This window comes from Anas acuta, chromosome 1 (genome assembly GCF_963932015.1).
Source record: "Anas acuta chromosome 1, bAnaAcu1.1, whole genome shotgun sequence".
NCBI classification, from domain to species: domain Eukaryota; kingdom Metazoa; phylum Chordata; class Aves; order Anseriformes; family Anatidae; genus Anas; species Anas acuta.
This window is the reverse complement of record NC_088979.1, coordinates 67,107,455-67,127,871: the sequence shown is the minus strand read 5'-3', so window position 1 is coordinate 67,127,871 and position 20,417 is coordinate 67,107,455. Positions and strand designations below refer to the sequence as shown.

The window sequence follows — 20,417 nt, the reverse complement described above, 5'->3', positions numbered from 1 at the left end:
CTGTATGCTGTCAGATCCCTGTGGCAGACTCTTTGTAGTCACACAATTCCAGCACGAGGCCAAATAGGGGGGCATTTTCTCAGCAGCATTATGAATGAGATTTTTTTTGGTGCTAAACACTTCCCTATCTACACAAAATTTGCCGACTGCCACCTCTTCGACTGAATGCAGAGAGGAGGCAGCCTTTGTGGAAACAAGGTCATGCTCACGTAGCTCAACGGGGCAGGGCTCTGAGCCAGCTTGTCCAGGGCACCGCCATGCGAAGGGACCTGCAGGGTGTCAGACACCAAGATTTCTGGTCTGCTCCGTGTAAACCCACAGCAGCAGATCCAGGTGAACCATTTAATGAGAGCGAGCCGCACCTGCCACCAGGACTTTTCATGTTTGTGCTAGATTTAATTTGGAAAATGATGTCAAGCACCAGGTAAAATCTGCCTCCAACCAACGGGAGAGACCACGTGAGCAACCAATTTTATTTTTTCCCCATTTAATCGAGGTGTAATCAAAACACAGTATCATTTTGAACAGCATTACATATTGCATATCGTTCTCTGCCAGGCTGAGGGCTGTATTGTCATGTTTGGTGGGATGGTGAGAAAAAAAAAAGCACCTAAAAGCACCTGGAACAACATCCATACTAATTACCGCCTCTTTTTGTGCGTTTCAGCTCCAGTTTCCTAATATCTCCTGGCAGGTGCGTTTCTCAGGCTATCCCTTTTGTCTGGGATGTAATTACAGGTAACACCAGGTATTCACAGACCTTACGACTACTTTATGGGGAACCTGCCCATGCCCACTGACGCATGTTGGAAGCCTCGCACTAACTGGCCAGTTAAAGATGCATCTGTGGCCTCCCCTCACCGGCTTGTTTTAGACCCACGCCTTTCGTCTCAGGCAAATCCTCTAGAGCTGTCTCTCCCAATGTTTAAAGAGACACGGACAAGTTAATAATAGAGTTTCTTTTCTGCATCTAATATACCTTTGAGTAACAACAGCAAAAGTGAAGTGAGACAGGCTTCACGTTTGGGAGGCATGAGGCTCTTGGTTTTCACTGTGCTCTGAGCTGAGCAGCTGCTGAGGGCCGGGCTCCTCCCTTATCTTGACGTACAGAAGAACACAGGTTGGCATTGAAACATCTCACTCTGCACAAAGCCTCTCTCCAGCCATCGTGTGAGAAAACTAAGACCAGAAGTATTTATGAAAAGAAGAAAAAAAGTGTTTTTTGTTTTTTTTTCTCTATAACGAGACTTTGAATTTTATCACAGGGAAGACAACCTAGCAAAGAGCTCACTGGACTGGATCTTAGGAGACTTTGGTTCATATCCCAGCTTAGACACAGAAATATCACCCAAAAGAAGTCATTTAGAGTTCAAGCCATGAGAGGGTGTGAGCTCATGAAGCATCTGTCATGCTCCGAAGCTGTGCTCCAGGTAGGCCACTGAGATGCACTTTTGCTCCTGTGCAAGCCTCAAGTGGCCCAGCCAGAGCAGCGTGGTCCTTGCCTCCTAAGGTCTGTGCTCTGCTCTTTGTGTCCCAACATCAAAATCCCTGTGTGGATGGGAGTCTGCAGCCCGCACTCATGCATTTACTCACAAAATACTTACACACCTCACCAGGACCAGGTGCATCTGAGAGAAAACTGACAAACCTACTCCCAAAATACGGATTTCAGGAAGCGGCTGAAATGAGGTAGTGGAGCACCTAGTTCTTGGTGTGCCCAGGTCCTCCTCCAGCAAAGCTAATCTTGTTTCAGTCTCCCACGTATAAAATGAGGATAGTACATTAGTGACTCACAGGGATGGCGAAGTAACATCTCTGAATAATTAACTTCACCCATTAATCATGATAACTATTACGAGCTTTTCTGTGTGCCTGGAATTCATGATACAAAGCACCGAGGTCTGTCAACACTTGGGAAACCAAACAGGAAGCACTTTCTGACATTTTTTTCTAGGGCAGCACACTTACAAGATGAAATAATTAGCGAGGAGGAAGGACAGGACAGGAATTAATTTGTTTTTATATGCTGTACTCACCTGGTTTTCATACAATGTCATCCCGGGAAAAGCCAACGTTTACTGAAGATCGCGTGGTTTGTGCAGAAGATAAGTTAATTAGGTCCAAACACATTTAAAAGGAGTCTGATGTTGAAATCGTACTGTGGGGCAGATGATGTTTGAACAGGCTGTGCTCAAGAAACGCAAAGCACAAGGAGACAGGCTCACTGCTGAGCTGACACAGTTACGTGGCTCCTGCAGCAGAGGAGCTTTATTTCAGGTAGCTCAACTCCTGTTTGTAACAGGCAGTTGGAAAATCATAGCCTTAGAGCACGCATTGCGCGGGACCTCTGGATGCAAGATTTCTTAACAAAAAGCATCAAGCATCTGCCAGCATTATGTGCACTTGAAATTAACTCACCAAATTTGAGCTTTTTATTTTGCGATGGTTTTGTACTACTTTAGCCAGTTTGGTGTGTTAGCTTACATCAATGGAAGGGGTATGAGCGTACGTCCCCTTTCACACATCTGATACAGCACAGGATTCTCCAGGGGATGGATAAAAAGGAGGGTCTGGGAGACTGGAACATCCAAAAGCACCTCTGTCGTATTTGTGAGACTTAACTCTGACGGCTCCCCAGGAACAAAGGAGCAGGCTAGACCTTCAGAGCAACAAATTGCTCTGACGTGGAAGAACTATTTACCTACTTATCTATCTATCCTTTAAAAGAAGGATGAAGAGCAACACCCAGTAACATCAAATATGCTCCAATTCTGATTCCCAGAGGCTTTTAAACTCGGGAGCGTATCCCTGACCCTCTAGCTCTAAAAAGATGGATCAGCCCCCTACTGACAAAAGAGCCCTTCAAGAAAAGCAGAGTACAGCTATCAAGTATACAGCGAGTCCAGAAGCCAGGTTATTTTTGCATCGATTTGATGTGTGCACACGTACATGTAGGGGTGTGTGTGTGTGTAAGAGAGGAAAATGAGTGTCAACATTCTGGTTGCTCAAAACCCAAATTTCCTACAGAAATTTCTATAGAAAAGCATTCCTTTTGGAACTTCCAGGAGGAAAATAGCGCAATGTGGATTACTTGGAACACAGAACTGGGAGGCATCAAATCATTACCAGTCTGCCTTCCTCAATGGCCTTTATTACAATCACAGGGGGCCCAACCTACAACAGGGGTCTGAGAGCAGCTGCTAATTTGTTCCCTGCTCCAGAGCTTGCGTCTCATTCAACCCCTTTCAAGGACTGAACTTCCCAAATCCCAAAGCGCCATTTAATCTTTGGGTGGATTCCTCACTCAGAGCATCCCAAGCACAACATGGGCTCAGTGGAGGATCAGCACACGGACACGCTCGCAGCCCCTGGCACGCAGAGCTGAGCAGCACCGGCCTCGCTCAGCTGTTATTTTCCCCAAGCATTAACGATTACTTCACGGAAGCATCAAGCACTAATCACTGCTAATGTTACATGCTGGGCTCATGCTTAAGCCCCATAACTCCAAGAGCTGCATGTGAACATTTTCTCATCCCCTCATTGCGTAAGACCCTTCCATGACCGACACGTGCCAGGCCAGGCCCCATTTTGTGATTAGCCCAGGTTCAGGAGTCCCAGTTAGTCACGGCCTCACATACACCATCCTGCAGCCGTAAGCAACTGGTGACACGCAACCCCTGCCTTTTCTAGCTATCGCGTGTCCTCAACGTCTTTTTTTGTCACCTTTATTGTCACTACATCACTGTTGACAAAGCCAAGCTTCACGATTTTCAAGTTTGCACAGCTGACATTTCGTTAAATTAATGTTCTTTGTATTGCTTCCTCTTCTAGCTCGCTGAAGGACGTACTATCATGGACATTTCACTATTTAATCTGTACCTCTGTACTGCTTGAGCTTCACCTCAGAAGAAAAAAATAATGTTCCTCAATACTCAAACTAAAAGAATTTTCCACATTTTAACGAATCTCTACATTCCACCCAAAACGAGATTAATAGATGTGGATTGTTCATATCAAAGTAGTATGTAGACCAGGAGCAGAAAACTCACCAAGGGGACTGTTCAGTGACAGTTTAAATGTTCATTTAGGACAGAAAACACAGAAAGCAGATGTAAAAGTACAGATCTGAAGCAGGCAGATCCATCTGAGGCTACTACTTCAAAAAAAAAAAATTTAAGTAGTTAGTATACACCCCCCCTCCTTTATCCAAGTCGCATGTTCCTGTGGACCCCTTGTATCAGCCCTGGAACATGTGTGGCCCTACCAGAAACCAGATGAAGGAACAGGTCGAATTGAAGATTAACCTAGAAAAAAAAAATAATCAACTTAAACTGCCATGAAACCACTGCCTCTGATTAGCATTTACTCTGAGTTTTTAATGGGACTGTTGACACGTGGACCCGAGCAACCTTTAACACCACAATATGTCAGAAACCTAACGAGCTACTGCCTAAATGCATTTCCAGAGAGGCTGCAACAATTTAAAACATGATTTAATATTCCCACAGCCTAGACAATGTAATTAGTGCTCGGAGATAAGTCCTGCTAAGGCACTCCTAGCAAGACTGTTGGAATATGAATTACCTAAATTTAATTCCATGCAACCAGATGCAAAAAGAACACTTGTTCATTTAGAGTTTCTACACTGAAAATGAGATCAACTTGAAGCAAGTATGCTTCCAGCACACTGCCACGTGGCTGCATACATCTCAAGCTGATTGCCTTCTCAGTGATGCCTTAGACAGAACTATAGTTTGTTACAAATCTAGAAAGAGCACATGCAACTTTCTGACAGGCCCTTATTAACAGAGAATGACCCACAGCACCTAGATGACTTTATTTGAAAGGATGCAAAAGTCAACGTTAGAATTAAAATAATTTTATTTCAATGTACATGAACTGAAATAAAATAGAATCATTGTTATTTTTAAACTTAGAGTAATATTGCTGGGCTGGCCCAATCACAAGCACTCTCCACTACAAGGCAGCACGAGTAACTAGACCCAGTTCACCATTTTCTGGGCCAACTGAATTCCAAGTACTACTGTCAAAGGGTCCTCCAGCACACAGCAAACTCTGTTTTTGAGAACTAAGACAAGCCATCAACACTTTGCCTAGGCAGAAGCTTTAAGTTGTGTTCCAAGGAAGATCTCCCTTGAAAATCCTGTCCATTACTGAAGAAACGGTACACAGCATGCTGCGCTATATCTAACAGATCAAGGCTTCTCCCAAACGCTTTTCTCTAGCCTACCCTCCTGTACAAAGCACCTGCTGTAAAATTCACACGTTCAAAATCACAGAATCATACAAACCCGCAAACAAGGCTGGTTTCAATATGCTTGTTGCTATGTGCTATTGCCCGCTGTGTCAGCTTCCACATGCAGCGTACGTAGATGGCAAAAGGGAATTTCTCTTGACCACCACTTTCAGAAGTTATGTCTGTTTTTACAGCTTATAGTGCAATACGATTAAGTTACTCAATGTCATGATATGGCACCATAAGGTAAGCAATCTTCGTTAAAATGCACAATTCCTGGTACTAATAATTTGCAGTGCTTTTACCAATAACAATAAGATTAAAGAGAACTGGAAAAGGAACTGATAGAGAAAGTTCTTAGAAGTGTCTGTTGTTCCTTTAATGAAGAAAATAAAAAAAAGGGAATTGTCAGATTCAAGGAAAATGATGGGGAATAGTTCTTCATACAACACACTTAAGTTGTGGACTCCTTGCCATGTGAGGTGGATGCTAAGAAGATGCAATGAGGACTTCAAAAGATTTCTTTTTATCCAGCAAATGCTTTCAGATATGGAGTTCCCCAAGCCACAGACTGCTCAAAGTATGTTTTGGGGAAGCACCGCTATCTGCTCACCCTTTTTTTCCTCCCCTCTCTTCCTTGTGCATCTGCTTTTGGCCACTGAGCCTGGATATTAGGCCGGATGGACCTTTGATCTGTCTTGGTACAGTTTGTTCTAAGTTACTTCAAAACGCTTCATAGATGTACTCTCAGACAAAGATGTACTCTTCATCATTTGCAACATATTATTTAGATAGGACTTAGATTGTTGAATTACAAATGACCTCCAAAAGAGGAAAAAAATATTTAAGCTTTCTCCTGATATGACCCAGTTGTATAAAACTGTATAGAAAAGTGAGCGTTATGTGTAGATGTAGTGAAAAAGCAATAAGCTTTATAAAAAACATTCTTAAAAATGTACCAAGCATAAACAAAAGATGATTTACAAACACGTTTAACTATTTTAGTCATCATCAGAATCTGAATCATATTTCTTCCCTCTGATGGTCTTCTTCTCCAACTTTGTGAAGCTTGTTCCAAATTTCTTTTGGTTTTGAAAAGGTGGCTCCATCAAGTTTCCACTAGAGGAAAAGAGTAAGAGGTGTTGATTAAAGCCTTATTTTTGCAGACAGTAAGCAGCATCTCTAATTACTTTTTTCCTCAAAAAAAAAAAAAAAAAAACAAAAACCACAAAACACTAAGAAAATACAAGCCTTACTCCCTAAAGTGACCCTAAAAAGTACTGTGGGATGACTAGCATAGCGCTTTCTGGGCAAAAGGGCCTGGACAACAACAGCTAAGACAGGAATGTGAGTGTATACAGCATTTGTGATCAGAGCTCCGCAGGAAAAAAATCTGAAAGGGCTTTTTGTGGCAAACTGATGGCTCTAAGGACAGCCATTCATCTTATTAAACAGTAAACAGGGAATTACACAGAGGCTTTTTACACCAAAGGAAGAGACAAAAAGTACAAAAGAAAATAAACCAGGAAGAGATTGTGGAATAGAAACAAGAGTCAAAAATGGGTTTTGTAGCACCAGAAGACACTTTGTTCCACCTCTACCTAGGCCAGATATGGTAGTGTCCTTATCTGACACCATGCACAGCTGGTGGGGCATGGAGGGACCCACACCTTGTTCCCCACGTTCACATAAAGCTGGAGGTCCCACATGTCCTACAGCAGGGGTGTGCAAGAGGAGGATCCCCCTCCTCGCTTAGGGTGTATGTACTTTTAACTCACATGAGCTGTGAGGGGCTTGCATCTCAATGTCAGAGTGAGCAATTAGAACCTCCTGGAATTAGCTACAGAAGGGTGGTGGGAAATTGCTTATTACCACTTTGTAAATAACATGTTACTGATATTGATCCTAAATACACAGTTCAATGACTGCTAGTTAATTACATATCAGTAATTAGCCAATATACCACTCGAATCCTGATTTTGCTGAGATGATGTGACCTGAGCAGTTCTGAACAGTTTTTTTTTCCCCTCCTAAATACAACGTATCCTTTCACCATCTGCTATTCCACAGACTGAAGGAAACAAAAACAACCAAAAAAGAAAAGAACAACAAAAATTGTTTCTAGTCTGTTAGGAGAAACTCCAGGGAATACTCAAAGGGATGTGTCCAAGAACGATCAAAATTTAGCAAATTCAGTGCAGCTTAGTTCAATTTCACTGAATTATTTCTCCCATAAAGGGTGTTGCTGTCTAGAATAAATATCCAGACAGCCTTTGACTCCGTTGTGTTTGCTTCATACTGAACTGCTAAGTGGAATTACAACTTGTTTTGAATTATAATTTCCGCTTCACTCATCAGAAGTTCAACAGCTAATTAGGTCTTTTCCTTTAAGATCTAACAATGCCTCTTGTCAAACTTCGGGAAATAGCCATTGAAATGAACTATATAAGTATATAAACTTATATACTTCATAGACAAATAAAATAGAATAAAAATGTTAATAAAAAAGACACTCAAAAAAAAGACTAACCTAAAAAAAATACAGATTTTAACATGACTGGAAAGCAAAGCAGAAGGTACTGTATCATTTACAGAAAAATTAGGCTGTTGTGGCTCTTAGCTGCCTTGTGTACCAAAGTCCTAAATGCGGGCAGTTATGATGATTATCTTATACTGCCAAACAATTTGCACTTCTTTATACCGTCCATTGAAAAAAAAAGTCATATGCAATATGGATTAAGGTGCCTCTTAAGTACAACCTACAGTTTTCACTTAAGCGGATTAAAATGCTCAAGCTTGACTGTATTGCAAGCGTGACATCTAAGCTGTTGTAGGAAGGATTACATTAGACACGTGGCTGGGCCAGGCTTTATCAAAGCAGCAAACAGCAGGAGCTGTGTTTGTTTTTTATTCCTGTACAAAAATGTTATGGAGATAATAACATCTCAGTATGTTGCCAAAGAGGTGCTCTTTTCTTTCCCTTGCTAAAGTACACAGAAGAAATAACTGGACTGAACTCACTTGTGTTTTAAAGCATACAAGATATCAAAGTTACAAACTTTCAGATTCATCTGTCTGCAAGGACGTTCTCCTTGCACTGCATCTGAAAATAAACCAATCACAAAACAATTACCTGTAATTAATTATGTCTGCACAGCCTAGTCTCCACTCCAAGGTCTCTGTAGTGAAGTCATCCGTGTTACCGAGATCAGTGAAGCCAACAACATAGTCTTGCGATTTTCCATCTTTTATTAGTGCTAGAGTGGGGATTACTTTGATGCGCAGTCTCTCGCATAAGAAAGGAGATTTTTCTGCATTTAGTTTCAAGAATTTTGTCTCAACATGCTTTTTTGCCAATACGGTCAAATGCTTGTCCATTATCTGACACCTGTCAAAAAAACAAAACATATAAAATGTTTATTAGACTCAAGCTGAAGAACACGTGCATTACAGAAAGTTAAAGAAGAACCATAAAGAGCTATTTCTATCACATTACTTCCTCAGATATGACCTATGCAATTAAAAATTTAGTCCTGAGAGAAGCTGTGTTTTAAAGGTAGCCAGATTTAACAACTAATAGAATAATGCCCTGGAGCACCTTTAACACACAATTACACCATGCATTTCTCTTGTTTCTTCCTAATTACACCACCCATGCACCTGACAGCTTCCCTCATTTCTTGAGGCCTCCATTTATTGATGGAATTTCCCTGACTTCTATTCTTCCTGCTTCAGCTCCACTGACTGTGAGCTTATAAAGCTTCTCTGCAACAGATTTCACATCTTCATAAAAGTACTCTGCACACGTTACAGAGCTTTGTTTTTTTAGTCTCTGCCTCCACAGCTGAGATGCAGTAACTTGCTGCATAGAAGAAATTATTTTCAGAGTGTTTCAATAGTGCCATAAGCAAGTATTTCACTTTTCTGTTAAAATGTAGTAAGAATGAACATACAATAATTGTTTCTCAGTTAAGGGACAGTAACATGAGCTGCTCAAAATAATTGTCAGATGGAAGACATTTGTAGGCTTGTCATCTTTGAGTGGTGAGGCTCAGCTGCACAAACTCTGTGATGTGGCTGTCCTTTAACTAGAAGGGAGGCTGAATAGATCAGAAAGCTGGAATGGGCAAGGATGAAAGCAACTTGATACTGTAGTTGGAAAACCTGACACACCAGCTTCAAGCTGGTTGTCACCACTACACATTTCACAAAGTACTTTCTCTAAAGTTCCTTCTCCTGTCTGAGTCTTCATTGGTACAGAAAAACCAAACACCCCAAACATGTTCTGAACTAATTATTTGCACAGATATTCTTTCAACTTTGAGTAAAAGCTAGCTGAATACAGCTGCTCCAGATATTTTGAATTGTAGAATGGTTTTGGTTGGAAGACCATCTAATTCCACCCCCCTGCCATGGGCAGGGACACCTCCCACCAGACCAGGTTGCCCAAAGCCCCATCCAGCCTGGCCTCGAACACCTCCAGGGATGGGGCACCCACAGCTTCTCTGGGCAGCCTGTGCCAGGGACTCACCACCCTCACAATAAAGAATTTCTAATTTCTAGTCTAAACTTATCCTCCTTCAATTAAAACTATTTCTCCTTGCCCTATCTCTGAATGCCCTGACACAGAGTCCCTTCCCAGCTTCTCTGTAGGCCCCCTTTAGGTACTGGATGGCCACTGTAAGGTCTCCCTGGAACCTTCTCTTCTCCAAGCAGAACAACCCCAACTCCCTCAGCCTGTCTTCATTCCTAACAGAGCTGCTCCAGCCCTCTGATCATCCTCATGGCCCTTCTCTGGGCCCACTCTAACAGTTCTATGTCCTTCTTACATCGAGGGCCCCAGAGCTGAATGCAGCATTCCAGGTGGGGTCTCACAAGAAAGCTCTTTCAAAAATAAACTCTCTACTTGTAAGAGTCAAATATTTAACTTAGAAAACACAAGACACATATGCCTCAGTGCATAATCTGGATTTGACCTCTTCTGATTTCTCACATTGAAGCTGTTTCAGTTTATGTTCCATAAATGAGAGAAAACATAACTTGGGGGAAAAAAATAGGACAACCGGCTCCTCCTTCAACAAACAGCTCTATTTTGCAATTGCTTTTTAAACAGAAGACATTTAGATAAACCCACCCAGAAATAGCCTACAACCCAGAACTTCTGAAATTCTTCCAAGGAAGTGGGAGATCTTATTTTAGGTTCCTATTTCGAGTCAGGACATAGATCTAGGTCCCTCACACCCTAAAGAAGTGACAATCACAAAGGTACAGGCCCAAAGGGAAAACAGCTACAACTGGTATCCACAAATCCTTTCAAAGTCAAAACGTTGAATTTTGAAAATGCTTAGACAGGATTTCGTTTACGTTTTGGTTTTTGGTTGCCAGAACTGCCCAGAATATCTCCATCTGGAATAACCAAAGTGATCTTTTTGAAGTTGCTATGGTCACTAAATTTAGAGCTGGCTCCCTCCAGCTAAATCAATAATGAACCACAGCAATCTCTCAAATGCTGCCAGAGAAGTTACACATTTGTGTTCTAATCAACTATGCAAGAGGGGATTAATCCTTGTCAAATCATGTCAACTTTAGTTGGAATCAAAAGCTTTCAGAGGGAAGAAAGTATTGGAAGAAAAAAAAAAAAAGGAATTTGCATGCTTCTAAGAATCTGTATTTACTTATGAGATTTGAAAAGAGCTTTTTTTTTTGTATACATCTATAAGCAAAAGGTTTCTTGAACATAGCTTATTTACCATACCTGAAAGTTGTATCTCTATAGAAATGGCAAACCACATTTTTACTTTCTTTGACTTCTTGGAAGAAGTCTCTCTCACTTGGGATTTCTCTGTACTCCCCATGTCCTTTTGAAAGCCACTCCTTATGGAAAAGGAAAGGAAGTTAATTAGTATTTAGTTAGTCCTGCATCTGTCATGCAAGCTCTACAGCTTTTAAGGAAAAAAAAAGGAGGGGGCTTCAGTAAAAACCCATTTCATACAGTAATAGAAACAAATTAAGCAAAGATCTCTAGGCCAGATAATGCTTCTAAATTGCCTCCTTCTCAAAAGCAGGCAGGTAGCTGAGCACCTTCTTATTTGCAAATACAAGTCTTGTACAGAGTTGCTCACAAATCTGCAGTGCAGCTTCCCCGTAAGATTAGACTAGTTCAAAGAAAACTGAAAACAGTTGTCAAAGTTTGAGAACTGTAAAATCTACAACTTGTGCCACTCTAAAATGTTTTTGCACCCTAGAATAACTTGTCTAAAACTGATTCAAGCTATAACAGGTTATTTCTTTTGATCTTTCTACAAAAAAAATAGGAAGAAATAAGCCTGCAAAAACATGATGTTTATCTACTGAATATAGACTGAACGTGTCTTACTAAGAGCCAGGCTTCTAGAAAACCCCTGACAACACAGGTGTGCATACCCATTACTCACAAAGTGAAGGGAGAAACACAAATTCACGAGCTAACATTTACAGGCAATTTCAAACCTGCTTGACTAAATGTGAAAATACAGTCTGGGAAAAGATGATCTCCTAGATTTTCAAGACACCCAATTAAGAAAAAAACAAGAACAGCTTCTGATACAGAAAATTATACTGTATTAAAACACATAGACTAAGCTAAATGATTAAGAGTGAAGCATGACAAAGACATGACATTTCAGCTTTCAGTGCAAAAAATCACCATTCTTGATCTTGATTGTGTTAGAGTTTAAAAAAAGGGGGGGGGATGTTGGAGCTCCTAGCAAATCAAAGATTTCCTGTAGACTAAATTACAACAGAACAAAGGATTTCCTGAATATTTTAACACAAATGTTGGAAGAAATTACATGAATAAGTTATAATGATGCAAATCACGCACTGACTTATGCTTCAACAGTGGATAAGTTAATTTTCCTGCACATTCTTATTCCAGAAGAATGTGGGCCATCTTACTCCTTTTACAGAGCAGTATCCTACTTTAAATTTGAAAATGCATGAGAACAATGAGGTGAGATCAAGTACCAATAAGAATTTTTACATGAGAACTAACATGTTAACATTTAGAGCATGTCAAAGTATTACAACTTTTGAAAACTTTTGAAAAAGGACAACACTGGAGTCAAGTACAAACTGCACTTCTGAAGACACACAAGCAGTGTGACACCTGCTCTACTTCCATCTTTAGAGAATCAAAGCAACTAACTCTGCCTCTCCTGCAGCATCCCAACCACACAACATTTTACTGCATTCCCATTTGAAAGCATGCCATTAGCCACCACAGGCAAAATACCTCCTTTCAACCCAGTCACCTGCCCCTCATCCCAATTTCTTTGTTTATGTTTGCATGAAGTTAAGAAACCTATGGCTTCTCTATTTAGAATTTAGGTTTCACACCATATGTTACCGAAACTTTATTTTCAGGAAGAACCATCTATGCTCAAGGAGACTTTTGGGGGAGTACGAGGACTACAATTTAGCCAGATATACCAGGGACCAAAGCTGAATTCCTTTTCTGCAAGAAAAAATAAGCAGTCATACACAGCCAACATTTCACTGGAGTAGAAGAAGTGGGACAAAATTCCACCCTAGAACAAGAAGAGACCCTGAATCTTTCTTCTGCAAAATACCTTAGAAATGAACAGGCACCATTTACATGCCTTAACTAAGATTCTCCAGGATTCATATACCAAAACAGTTTACGATTAGGTTGTCTGTGAGGCTTATGACTTCAGATGACAACATTCAGTGAATAACAACACACTGAAATCTCTGTATTATACTTCTTGTCCTGTCCTCATCATGAGATAATCACAGAGCTTCCTTTCTCCTGTTAAAGGCCACAAAGCAAGCACACAGGAACAGATCTGCTTTTCGGATTTGTTTAAAATTAACAAAGCACAGAAAGGTGAAGAAAGAAGAAAACACTTAGGTCATGTGTACAGTTCCCCTAGGATTTCCAAAAACTATTACATTTTGCACTTCAGGAGTCTGTATTAGCACAAGACTTACCTGTTTCTGCTGTTTGGCCTTTTTCAGTGCTTCAAGCCTCCTTTGCTTAAGGCGTTCCAATTCATCTTCATCCATTTGGTCCAGCTTCTGCATTTCCGCATCCAGATGTTCTTCTACTACCTTGGTGGTCTGAAGTATTTCATTCTCCAGAACTTTCTGGAGAATTTCAACAGATGTATCAGCAGCCATCTTTAAGTGTAAAGCGATCCCTTCAGATCTGTGAAAAGAGCAATACACAGAATTTACATGTAAAGAATTTTTACATAATGCAGTTGACATTGTACAGAAATAAAAGGCAATGCTGTTTAAAGACTGCAGCACATGGATATGTTCCTTATCAAAACCCGCTCCGGGGAACATCTGCACAATGAACACAGGTAGCAAGAAGGGCTCCAGTCAAGCCCTATTCTTTCCATCCCAGGGCCAGGTACCGACAGTGCACAGGAACCTGAAATTACTAATCAATATAACAAAGTAAAATTAACAAGTTCCAAAGGAACAGACATCCTGAGCCACATCCGTGTACCTTTAATTAACACTGGAAAAAGAAAAGATGCAGTCCTTATGACTCCATCCTTCTGGGAGAAAGGGATATCTCAGAATAAGCCTAAGCAGTGTTCAGCATGTGTTTTCAACAGTTTAAATTTATTAAGTACCTGATGTGTATTAACATATTTGAATCTGAATTAATGCTCCTCGCTCTTTAGCTAAAAGGAAGGGCACTCAACAGCTATCGCCTTAGGCAAAAACACTGCTTCAATTAATACAAGAAAACTGCAATTGCAAGCACCACCTTATGGCAGCCAGGAAAAAGATTTAAAAAACCCCAAAAGCCACTATCTTAATTGCTTTGTGAAGACACACAGCTAAAATCATTTCCTCTAAAACTCCCCCTCTCCAAATGCTTCAAAAGGCAGAAAATATCGAGACTAGGGGGTGCTCGGAGAGCTAGGAGAACAAAATAGATAGTTCTCCTGAATAGTTTTTTTATATTGCATTACAAAAAAGTGTCACTGTAACGAGTGACAGCTTTAAAATGGAAACACATAGACAGTGCACAACGACCCTAATCAGATTCTTTAGCTGCTGGCCACTGGTTTGATGCACCGGATCTGGGTTCTAGAACACTCTCAGCAACATTTTAAAATAGCCAAAGTACCAGAACCACTGACTTTGCAAACACCTTGCATACAGAGGCAAGAACCCATTTTAAGTCGTGATGGGCAGGGTACCAGCACCATGGCAGTACTCCAAGTTTAATGCAGTGTCAGCAGTGTTGCACTAACGCCGCATGTACCACAGCCAGACCTGCTCTGGTCTGCAGCACCTTATGTGGGGTCTCTGTTTGCATCTCCTTTGTCTTTCTTGTATTTTGTAAGAATAGAAAGGTAGTAAAAAACTTACCAGCGCGGCTCGCAGCCCACTAGGTCTTCAGGAAAGGGCTGAACGCTGCTCGGACAGTGTTAGGAAGCCGTGTCCTGAAAGAAATAGCAGGGAAAAAGAGAAATCAGCCCCTCCAGCCCCCACTACGGCCCGAGCGCTCCCGGCTCTCCCAGCCACACCAGCGGGGCTGCGACCCCCACTCCTCCCACAACACCCACACGGCTGCCGAGCCCCGCCCGGCCCCTCTCAAGACACAACCGCCCGCGCCGAGCTCCCCACAGGGGGGCGGCGGGGCCGGTACCGACGCAGGCGCCGCGCGGCCGTGACGAACAACGGCTGCCCACGGCGGGCGCGGCCCTTTAGCCCCAATTAGCTCCCTACCGGCCCCATGGGCGGCCTTTGTCCCCACCCCGGCCCCCACGGCCCCCTCACAGCCCCGCCGCCGCTCACCCCAACACCGGAGCCGCCACCGGTGCCGCCGCCGCCCCGCCTCGCCTCACCTCAGCCGCGCCGGTCGCGCCCTGCCGGAGTCTCGCGAGATGTTGGGAGGGGGCGGGACACCCCCCTCCTCCCCGCACTGCCATTGGTGGAGGCGGCTGCCGCTCCAGCGCGCGCGCGTGCGCGGCGCTCGGTGAGGGAGGCGGCGGCCGTTGGGCGGCCGTTAACGGGCGCGGTGGGGGCTGAGGCGGAGAAGGGAGGGCGGGAAGGGGAGGGGAGGGGAGGGGAGGGGAGGGGGCGCTGCTGCCGCTGCCACGAGCGGCCCCGAGGTAAGGGCGGCCGCGGGGGGCCGTTGGCTGCGGAAGAGCGAGGCGGCGGCGGGTGTGTGTGTGAGAAAACGGGGATATTATAAACGATTAAAAAATATAAATAAATAAATAGTAATAATAAAGTTTCGTTTTTTGGCTTTTTTTTTTTTTTTTTTTTTAAAGCGTTTCGTGGAAATGCGGGTGGGTGGGTGGGTGCGGCGGGGAGATAAAATTCCCCCGGCGGCGGCGGTGACGACGGCGGGGATGATAAGAGAGAGGGGCGGGCGGCAAAAATAAATAATAAAATAAATAAATAACAAAATAAATAAATAATAGATTAAATAAATAATAAAATAAATAATAAAATAAAAAAGGGTTCCTGTGTCTTTTTCGCCGGCCGCTGCTCCGGGCCCTCCGTGCCGGCGGGCGGCGCTGCGGGGCCGGGGCCGGGGCCGGGGCCGGGGCTGAGGCGGGGCCGAGGCTGAGGCGGGGCCGGGGCCGGGGCCGGGTCCGAGGCCGGGTGCGGGTGCGGGGCGGGCGGCTCGCCGTATGCACGGGGCTGCGGGCGGGCGGCCGGCGGTGGCGGCGCTGAGGCGGGCGACGAGCGGCCGCCGCCATGGGCAAGAAGCAGAAGAACAAGAGCGAGGACGGGTAAGGAGAAGGAGGAGGAGGCGGTAACGAGGCTGCCTTCGGGCTCCCTTCTCCGCCTCGTCCCTCCCCGGGAACGTGACAGCGCCGGTGCGGCGCCGCTGAGTCAGGCCCCGGCCGCGGCCTCGTGGCGGAGAGGGGGCCGTTGGAGGCCGTTGCGGCCGTTGGGGCCGTTGGGGGAGCCGGCCGCCGACGGGTGCGGCTCAGCGGCTCGTCAGGGTGCCGGGTTGTGGCCCTGCGGGGAGGCCGTGTGGCGGCTGAGGGGACGGAGCGCTGGGGCTCGGGGTAGAGCCGTGACCACGAGGCCGCAGGCGGTGTGAGCCGCTCAATGCGCCTGTTTTTGGGGAGTACCCCTGTCAGATCTTGCTTTCTGGGCAATACGAGTGTCTCCTTAGCCAAGGTTTGCCTCGTCTTCACTATTTTTTCCTCGCGCTTTTCGCCGCACCACGCAGGCTGTTCTGTAGGGCCTGTCGGCATCGCGTGTCCTGGGCTGTGATCCGCAGGTGCGCCTCAGGAGCAGCGCTGGCGGGGAGATGAGTCAAGTGTCACCTGGGGAGGAAGGAAGAGGGGTTGGATTTTTGTGCGATGCAGGAGGGTTGGCCTCGTGCTCTTTGTACGTGCTGCAGTAGGTGCCAGAACCATCAGGGTTGGGAAAGCCCTCCAAGGTTCAGCCACCCCCCTGCCACCACTGTCACCCACTAACCCTGTCCCCAAGCACCAGGCCCAACCTCTCCTTGAACACCCCCAGGGACGGTGACTCCACCACCTCCCTGGGCAACCCGTCCCAGCGCCTGACTGCTCCTGAGCAGAAATGTCTCCTCATTGCCAGCCTGAACCTTCCCTGGAGCAACTTGAGGCCATTCCCTCTGGTCCTATCACCAGATATCTGTGAGAAGAGGCCGACCCCAGCGTCCCACACCTTCCTTTCAGGTAGCTGCAGAGAGCAATGAGGTCTTCCCTGAGCCTCCTCTTCCCCAGCCCAAACACACTGAGCTCCCTCAGCCACTTCTCATAGGACTTGTGCTCCAGAATCACACAGAAGCCTTTGGGTCCTGGAGCGCTGCTCTCCTGGGCCCTTCCAGTGGCAGTGGTGGCTGTGGGAGAGACTGGGAGAGCCTTCGTGCCCACCAGGTGCCTCGTTCTCTTCCGTGTGTCTGTAAAGTACCAGGCTCAGGCCTCTGTTGGTCGCCGTGTGGAAAATCTCATTTATGGCTAAAAGAAGGAAGCTTAACAGAGAAGCCAGAAGCTGATTGTTAGAATAACTGAAATGTGATTGTTACAGAAAAAGAAGGAACAAGGATGCAGTTAAAATAGCTTACCGTCTCACTGCTGCTCCGAGCCCTACGCTCGGTGGTTTCACCCTGGGGGAGGTGAGCTTTTGTGGCGAGTTGTCAGCATCAGGTGTCCTTCACGAGGAGCGATACGAGTGCTCGTGTGGATGGTTTTGTCTTCCTCACCGTAGGAGCTACATGAGATCATTTTTATATGCTTGCTAACATGCTTTTATGTCTTTGCTCTTGGTCTGCAGCTGCATGCTATATCCAAACACCCGAAAGGTGGCCTATCTTTAATACGATTTCTTTGTTCTGTTTATTACCCCTCAACCAGTTTTGTCCAGGTCCCTGTTTCTTTCAGCTGACCTTGGAGAGCTGTGGGGTGTCCAGTGCCGTGCCCTGTACGAGGCATCTGTTTATGTCCCGTGCCTGCGTCTCCACCTCTCCGCGCCTCTGCGTTCATACCAGGCCCGTGTTTCTCTGCTGCGACGCTGTGTTAGGGTTGGGAATACCTCGTTCTGTAGGGTAACTGCTCGCCGCTGCTCCCTGCGTGAAGCTCTGGTTGCAGCATGCCAGGGTAAACAGCAGTGAAGCCCAATTAGGCATGGACACCTGGTCAATTAGAAAGATTGCTGCCACGGCTAAATCAAGCAAAAGTTACAGGCGGGTTAGGAGAAGTTCAGCCAAAGCAAGCTTGAGGCCTTGCAAACGCAGCACAGCTCACCAACTGCGACTGGAGCAGCAATACCGTGTTACAGGGCTGCAAAGCACGTGGCAGCGCGAGGGGTGAGCTGGGGGACTGGCTTGGACACCCCCAGTCCCTCTCCTTGCTGTTCCAGTAAGGTGAGGGAGGAATGGCTGCCTGCAATCCATGGCTTGCAGTCAGTTTTGTTTCCCAATTCTGCACTGTGCTGAGTTGTTCGTTTCCTTCTTCTTTTCCCCTTTCGTTTCCTGACAGCTACGTTTTAGATCCAGTCCCTTGCATCCCTTCTGGCTGCACGCAGCAGCTCAAGGGCACAGCTTGCAGCGCAGAGGAAGCACATGGGAAGATGCAGATGTGTGTCAGTGTGGCAAATGTTGCTTTGGGCCCTGGTGTGACAGAAAGGAGATTTTCTGCTTTTCTCCTGACGTACTGAGACGAGTTACAGAAGGTACCCGTCATCTTGACTCTGCCCTCCTCCTCTTTTCCCCTTTCACCCCCATGGCTTTGGCTTAGGTTGTGAGGTTTCCCCCTGCTGCATTTCTGCTGAGTACAGCAGAGGCCATGCTGATTAGGAACGAATTATGTCCAGGTAAATGAGGCTGAGGAAGAATTTTGGCGTGGGAGTCGGCTGTAAGTACACAAGGACGAGTCCCTGAGGGAGGCGATAGCAGCGGTGAGCAGGGCAGGAATGGGAATGTGGGATCACTGCCTGTTATGAACACGCTGCTGTCCGAACAAATGCACCTTCAAAGCCGTTCCTGCTCTACCAGCACTTCTGCTGCGCTCCCGTGGAGTTTATTATTGCCTCCTGCCCCTGGATTGGTGTGCGTGGCTACGTGAATGAGGGATGTGTTTATGCAGGGTGGCCAGGCGGCGTGGTAGAGGTGCTTTGTGAAGGTGAAGAGCGTCTCGGGTCGTAAATTGCTGCTGGGCCATATGGAAGCTGCCTTAATGGCTTCCCCTGGAACCCGTGCGGCTGTGTTGGTCGCTCGCTTTCAGATGCAACCTCCCAGTAAAGCTGTCAATAAAAATACGAGCCATCTGATCATCCAGACACCCCTAATGGAAGTGTGGGTGTCTTGATGTGTAATCTGGCACCTCCCGGGAGCGATGGTGCTGTGCTTTGGTTTTTGGATAGGCCTGTGATGGCAGAAGGTATGTCAAGGTTCTCCCCTGCTGTTTTTGTGAGTTTAGTATAGGATTTTTTTTTTTTTTAAATGCGTGGGAAGCAGGGCTGTTTTTAAACTGCAGAACTGTGTGCTTTGAATTCAAGCCTCACACTGCTGCTGTAGATTTTTCGAGTCAATGTTCTATAAGCAGTAAGCTACAAATAATTTCCTGCCTGGAACCTCAATCTTTCCCCTTGGCTTTTCTCAGCTTTTCATATGCATTTTTCCCCTCTTCTCCCAGATTAGTCCTCTCTTTCTTTTCTTCTTCATAGTTTTCTTCAGCTTTCAGCACGTAATCTTTAGGTGTGTTTGTTCCTGTGCCCTTTGATATGGTGAGCTGGTGCCTGGGCATACTGCTCTGATCATTCATGCGTATTGCTTTGGAAGTTACAGGTGCCAGCTGTGATTCCGCAGCCAAGAACGAACACTGCTGCTAAAATAAGACGTACAGTGCTGCTGCTGCTGCTATATATTGCTTCCTATTCTGCAAATTAAATTGCCGGCACCGTCTATTAATCATTCCGCTTGGCCCTTTCTTGTTAGAGTATTAAACTAAATCTTTTAGGTGTTGCCTTGGGAAGTTCTGTGGAGGCTCCAAAGCCTGCAAGCACCTGTAGTTGAGAAACATTCTGTACCCCAGAAAATTTACAGCAGCTGTCTCTGTCTGCTTCTGGAGAATAGTTCCACAACAAAGCTTCTCCAGCAGCTGATAAGCCCCCGAGATCCCTGTTTTGCACATCTCATCTGGGAGCTGCCAGGATTGTGTACTGGAAGATGGAGTACAGCAGTGCAAAATAACTCCTCCGTTAGAGAAATTTATTGGCCTGTTCTACTCAAAAATATATTTATGCACTCCCCAGAGCTATGATTTTTAACATAAGCATTGTATATTTGTAAGAAAACCATTTTTATAAATATTGTTGGATATTTTTTTGAAAGCAAAGCATCATATCACTGCATAAACACTGTGAGGATCCTCAGATATTTGCAGTAATGGCAGCATAAACCACAAAGCACTGCCATCCACTTGATAAAGTGTTAGAAGCAGTTTTTCACGTCTAGACCTCGATTCTCGTCATCTGTTACCTTCACAAAGGCGTTTAAATCTAATCTATAATTACTGTTTATGAAAAGTGTAGAAATAGCTGCTGCAAGCCAGCAGGAATTGCAGAAAACTGTTCAAGTTCCATGAAGATCTCTGGCAAACCTCACTGGGAATAAAGGGCTTTATGGTAAGTTAAACTT

General features: G+C 45.0%; 2 protein-coding genes across 3 annotated transcripts in view; one reads left to right on the top strand and one right to left on the bottom strand.

The window, feature by feature from the left end:
• Positions 1-4,863: 4,863 nt before the first annotated feature.
• TXNDC9 (thioredoxin domain containing 9) lies at positions 4,864-15,234 on the bottom strand. 2 transcript variants are annotated; one of them, XM_068680647.1, is made up of 6 exons: positions 15,083-15,234; positions 14,654-14,727; positions 13,250-13,466; positions 11,013-11,131; positions 8,391-8,645; positions 4,864-6,376 (listed from the first exon to the last, which is right to left on the bottom strand). In XM_068680647.1, the coding sequence occupies exons 3-6, from the start codon at positions 13,436-13,438 to the stop codon at positions 6,259-6,261; spliced, it is 681 nt and encodes a 226-aa protein (XP_068536748.1). In that variant the 5' UTR covers positions 13,439-13,466; positions 14,654-14,727; positions 15,083-15,234; the 3' UTR covers positions 4,864-6,258. The 2 variants fall into 2 exon arrangements, with proteins under 2 accessions (XP_068536748.1, XP_068536756.1); XM_068680655.1 differs by having other exon boundaries at positions 15,133-15,204.
• Positions 15,235-15,867: 633 nt separating this feature from the next.
• EIF5B (eukaryotic translation initiation factor 5B) overlaps positions 15,868-20,417 on the top strand; it is a 31,688-nt gene continuing 27,138 nt past the window's right edge. Inside the window, exon 1 of the mRNA XM_068680751.1 lies at positions 15,868-16,029. Within this exon, the coding sequence (XP_068536852.1) occupies positions 15,995-16,029 (35 nt within the window). The 5' untranslated portion in view covers positions 15,868-15,994. The remainder of the gene's footprint in view (positions 16,030-20,417) is intronic.

Coding starts and splice junctions, on each gene's coding strand:
- TXNDC9 (XM_068680647.1), bottom strand. CDS start 13,438: ATGGCTGCTGATACATCTGTTGAAATTCTCCAGAAAGTTCTGGAGAAT. Junction 11,132..13,249: donor AGGCCAAACAGCAGAAACAG/GTAAGTCTTGTG, acceptor CTTTTCCATAAG/GAGTGGCTTTCAAAAGGACA. Junction 8,646..11,012: donor TATAGAGATACAACTTTCAG/GTATGGTAAATA, acceptor TTTTTTTGACAG/GTGTCAGATAATGGACAAGC.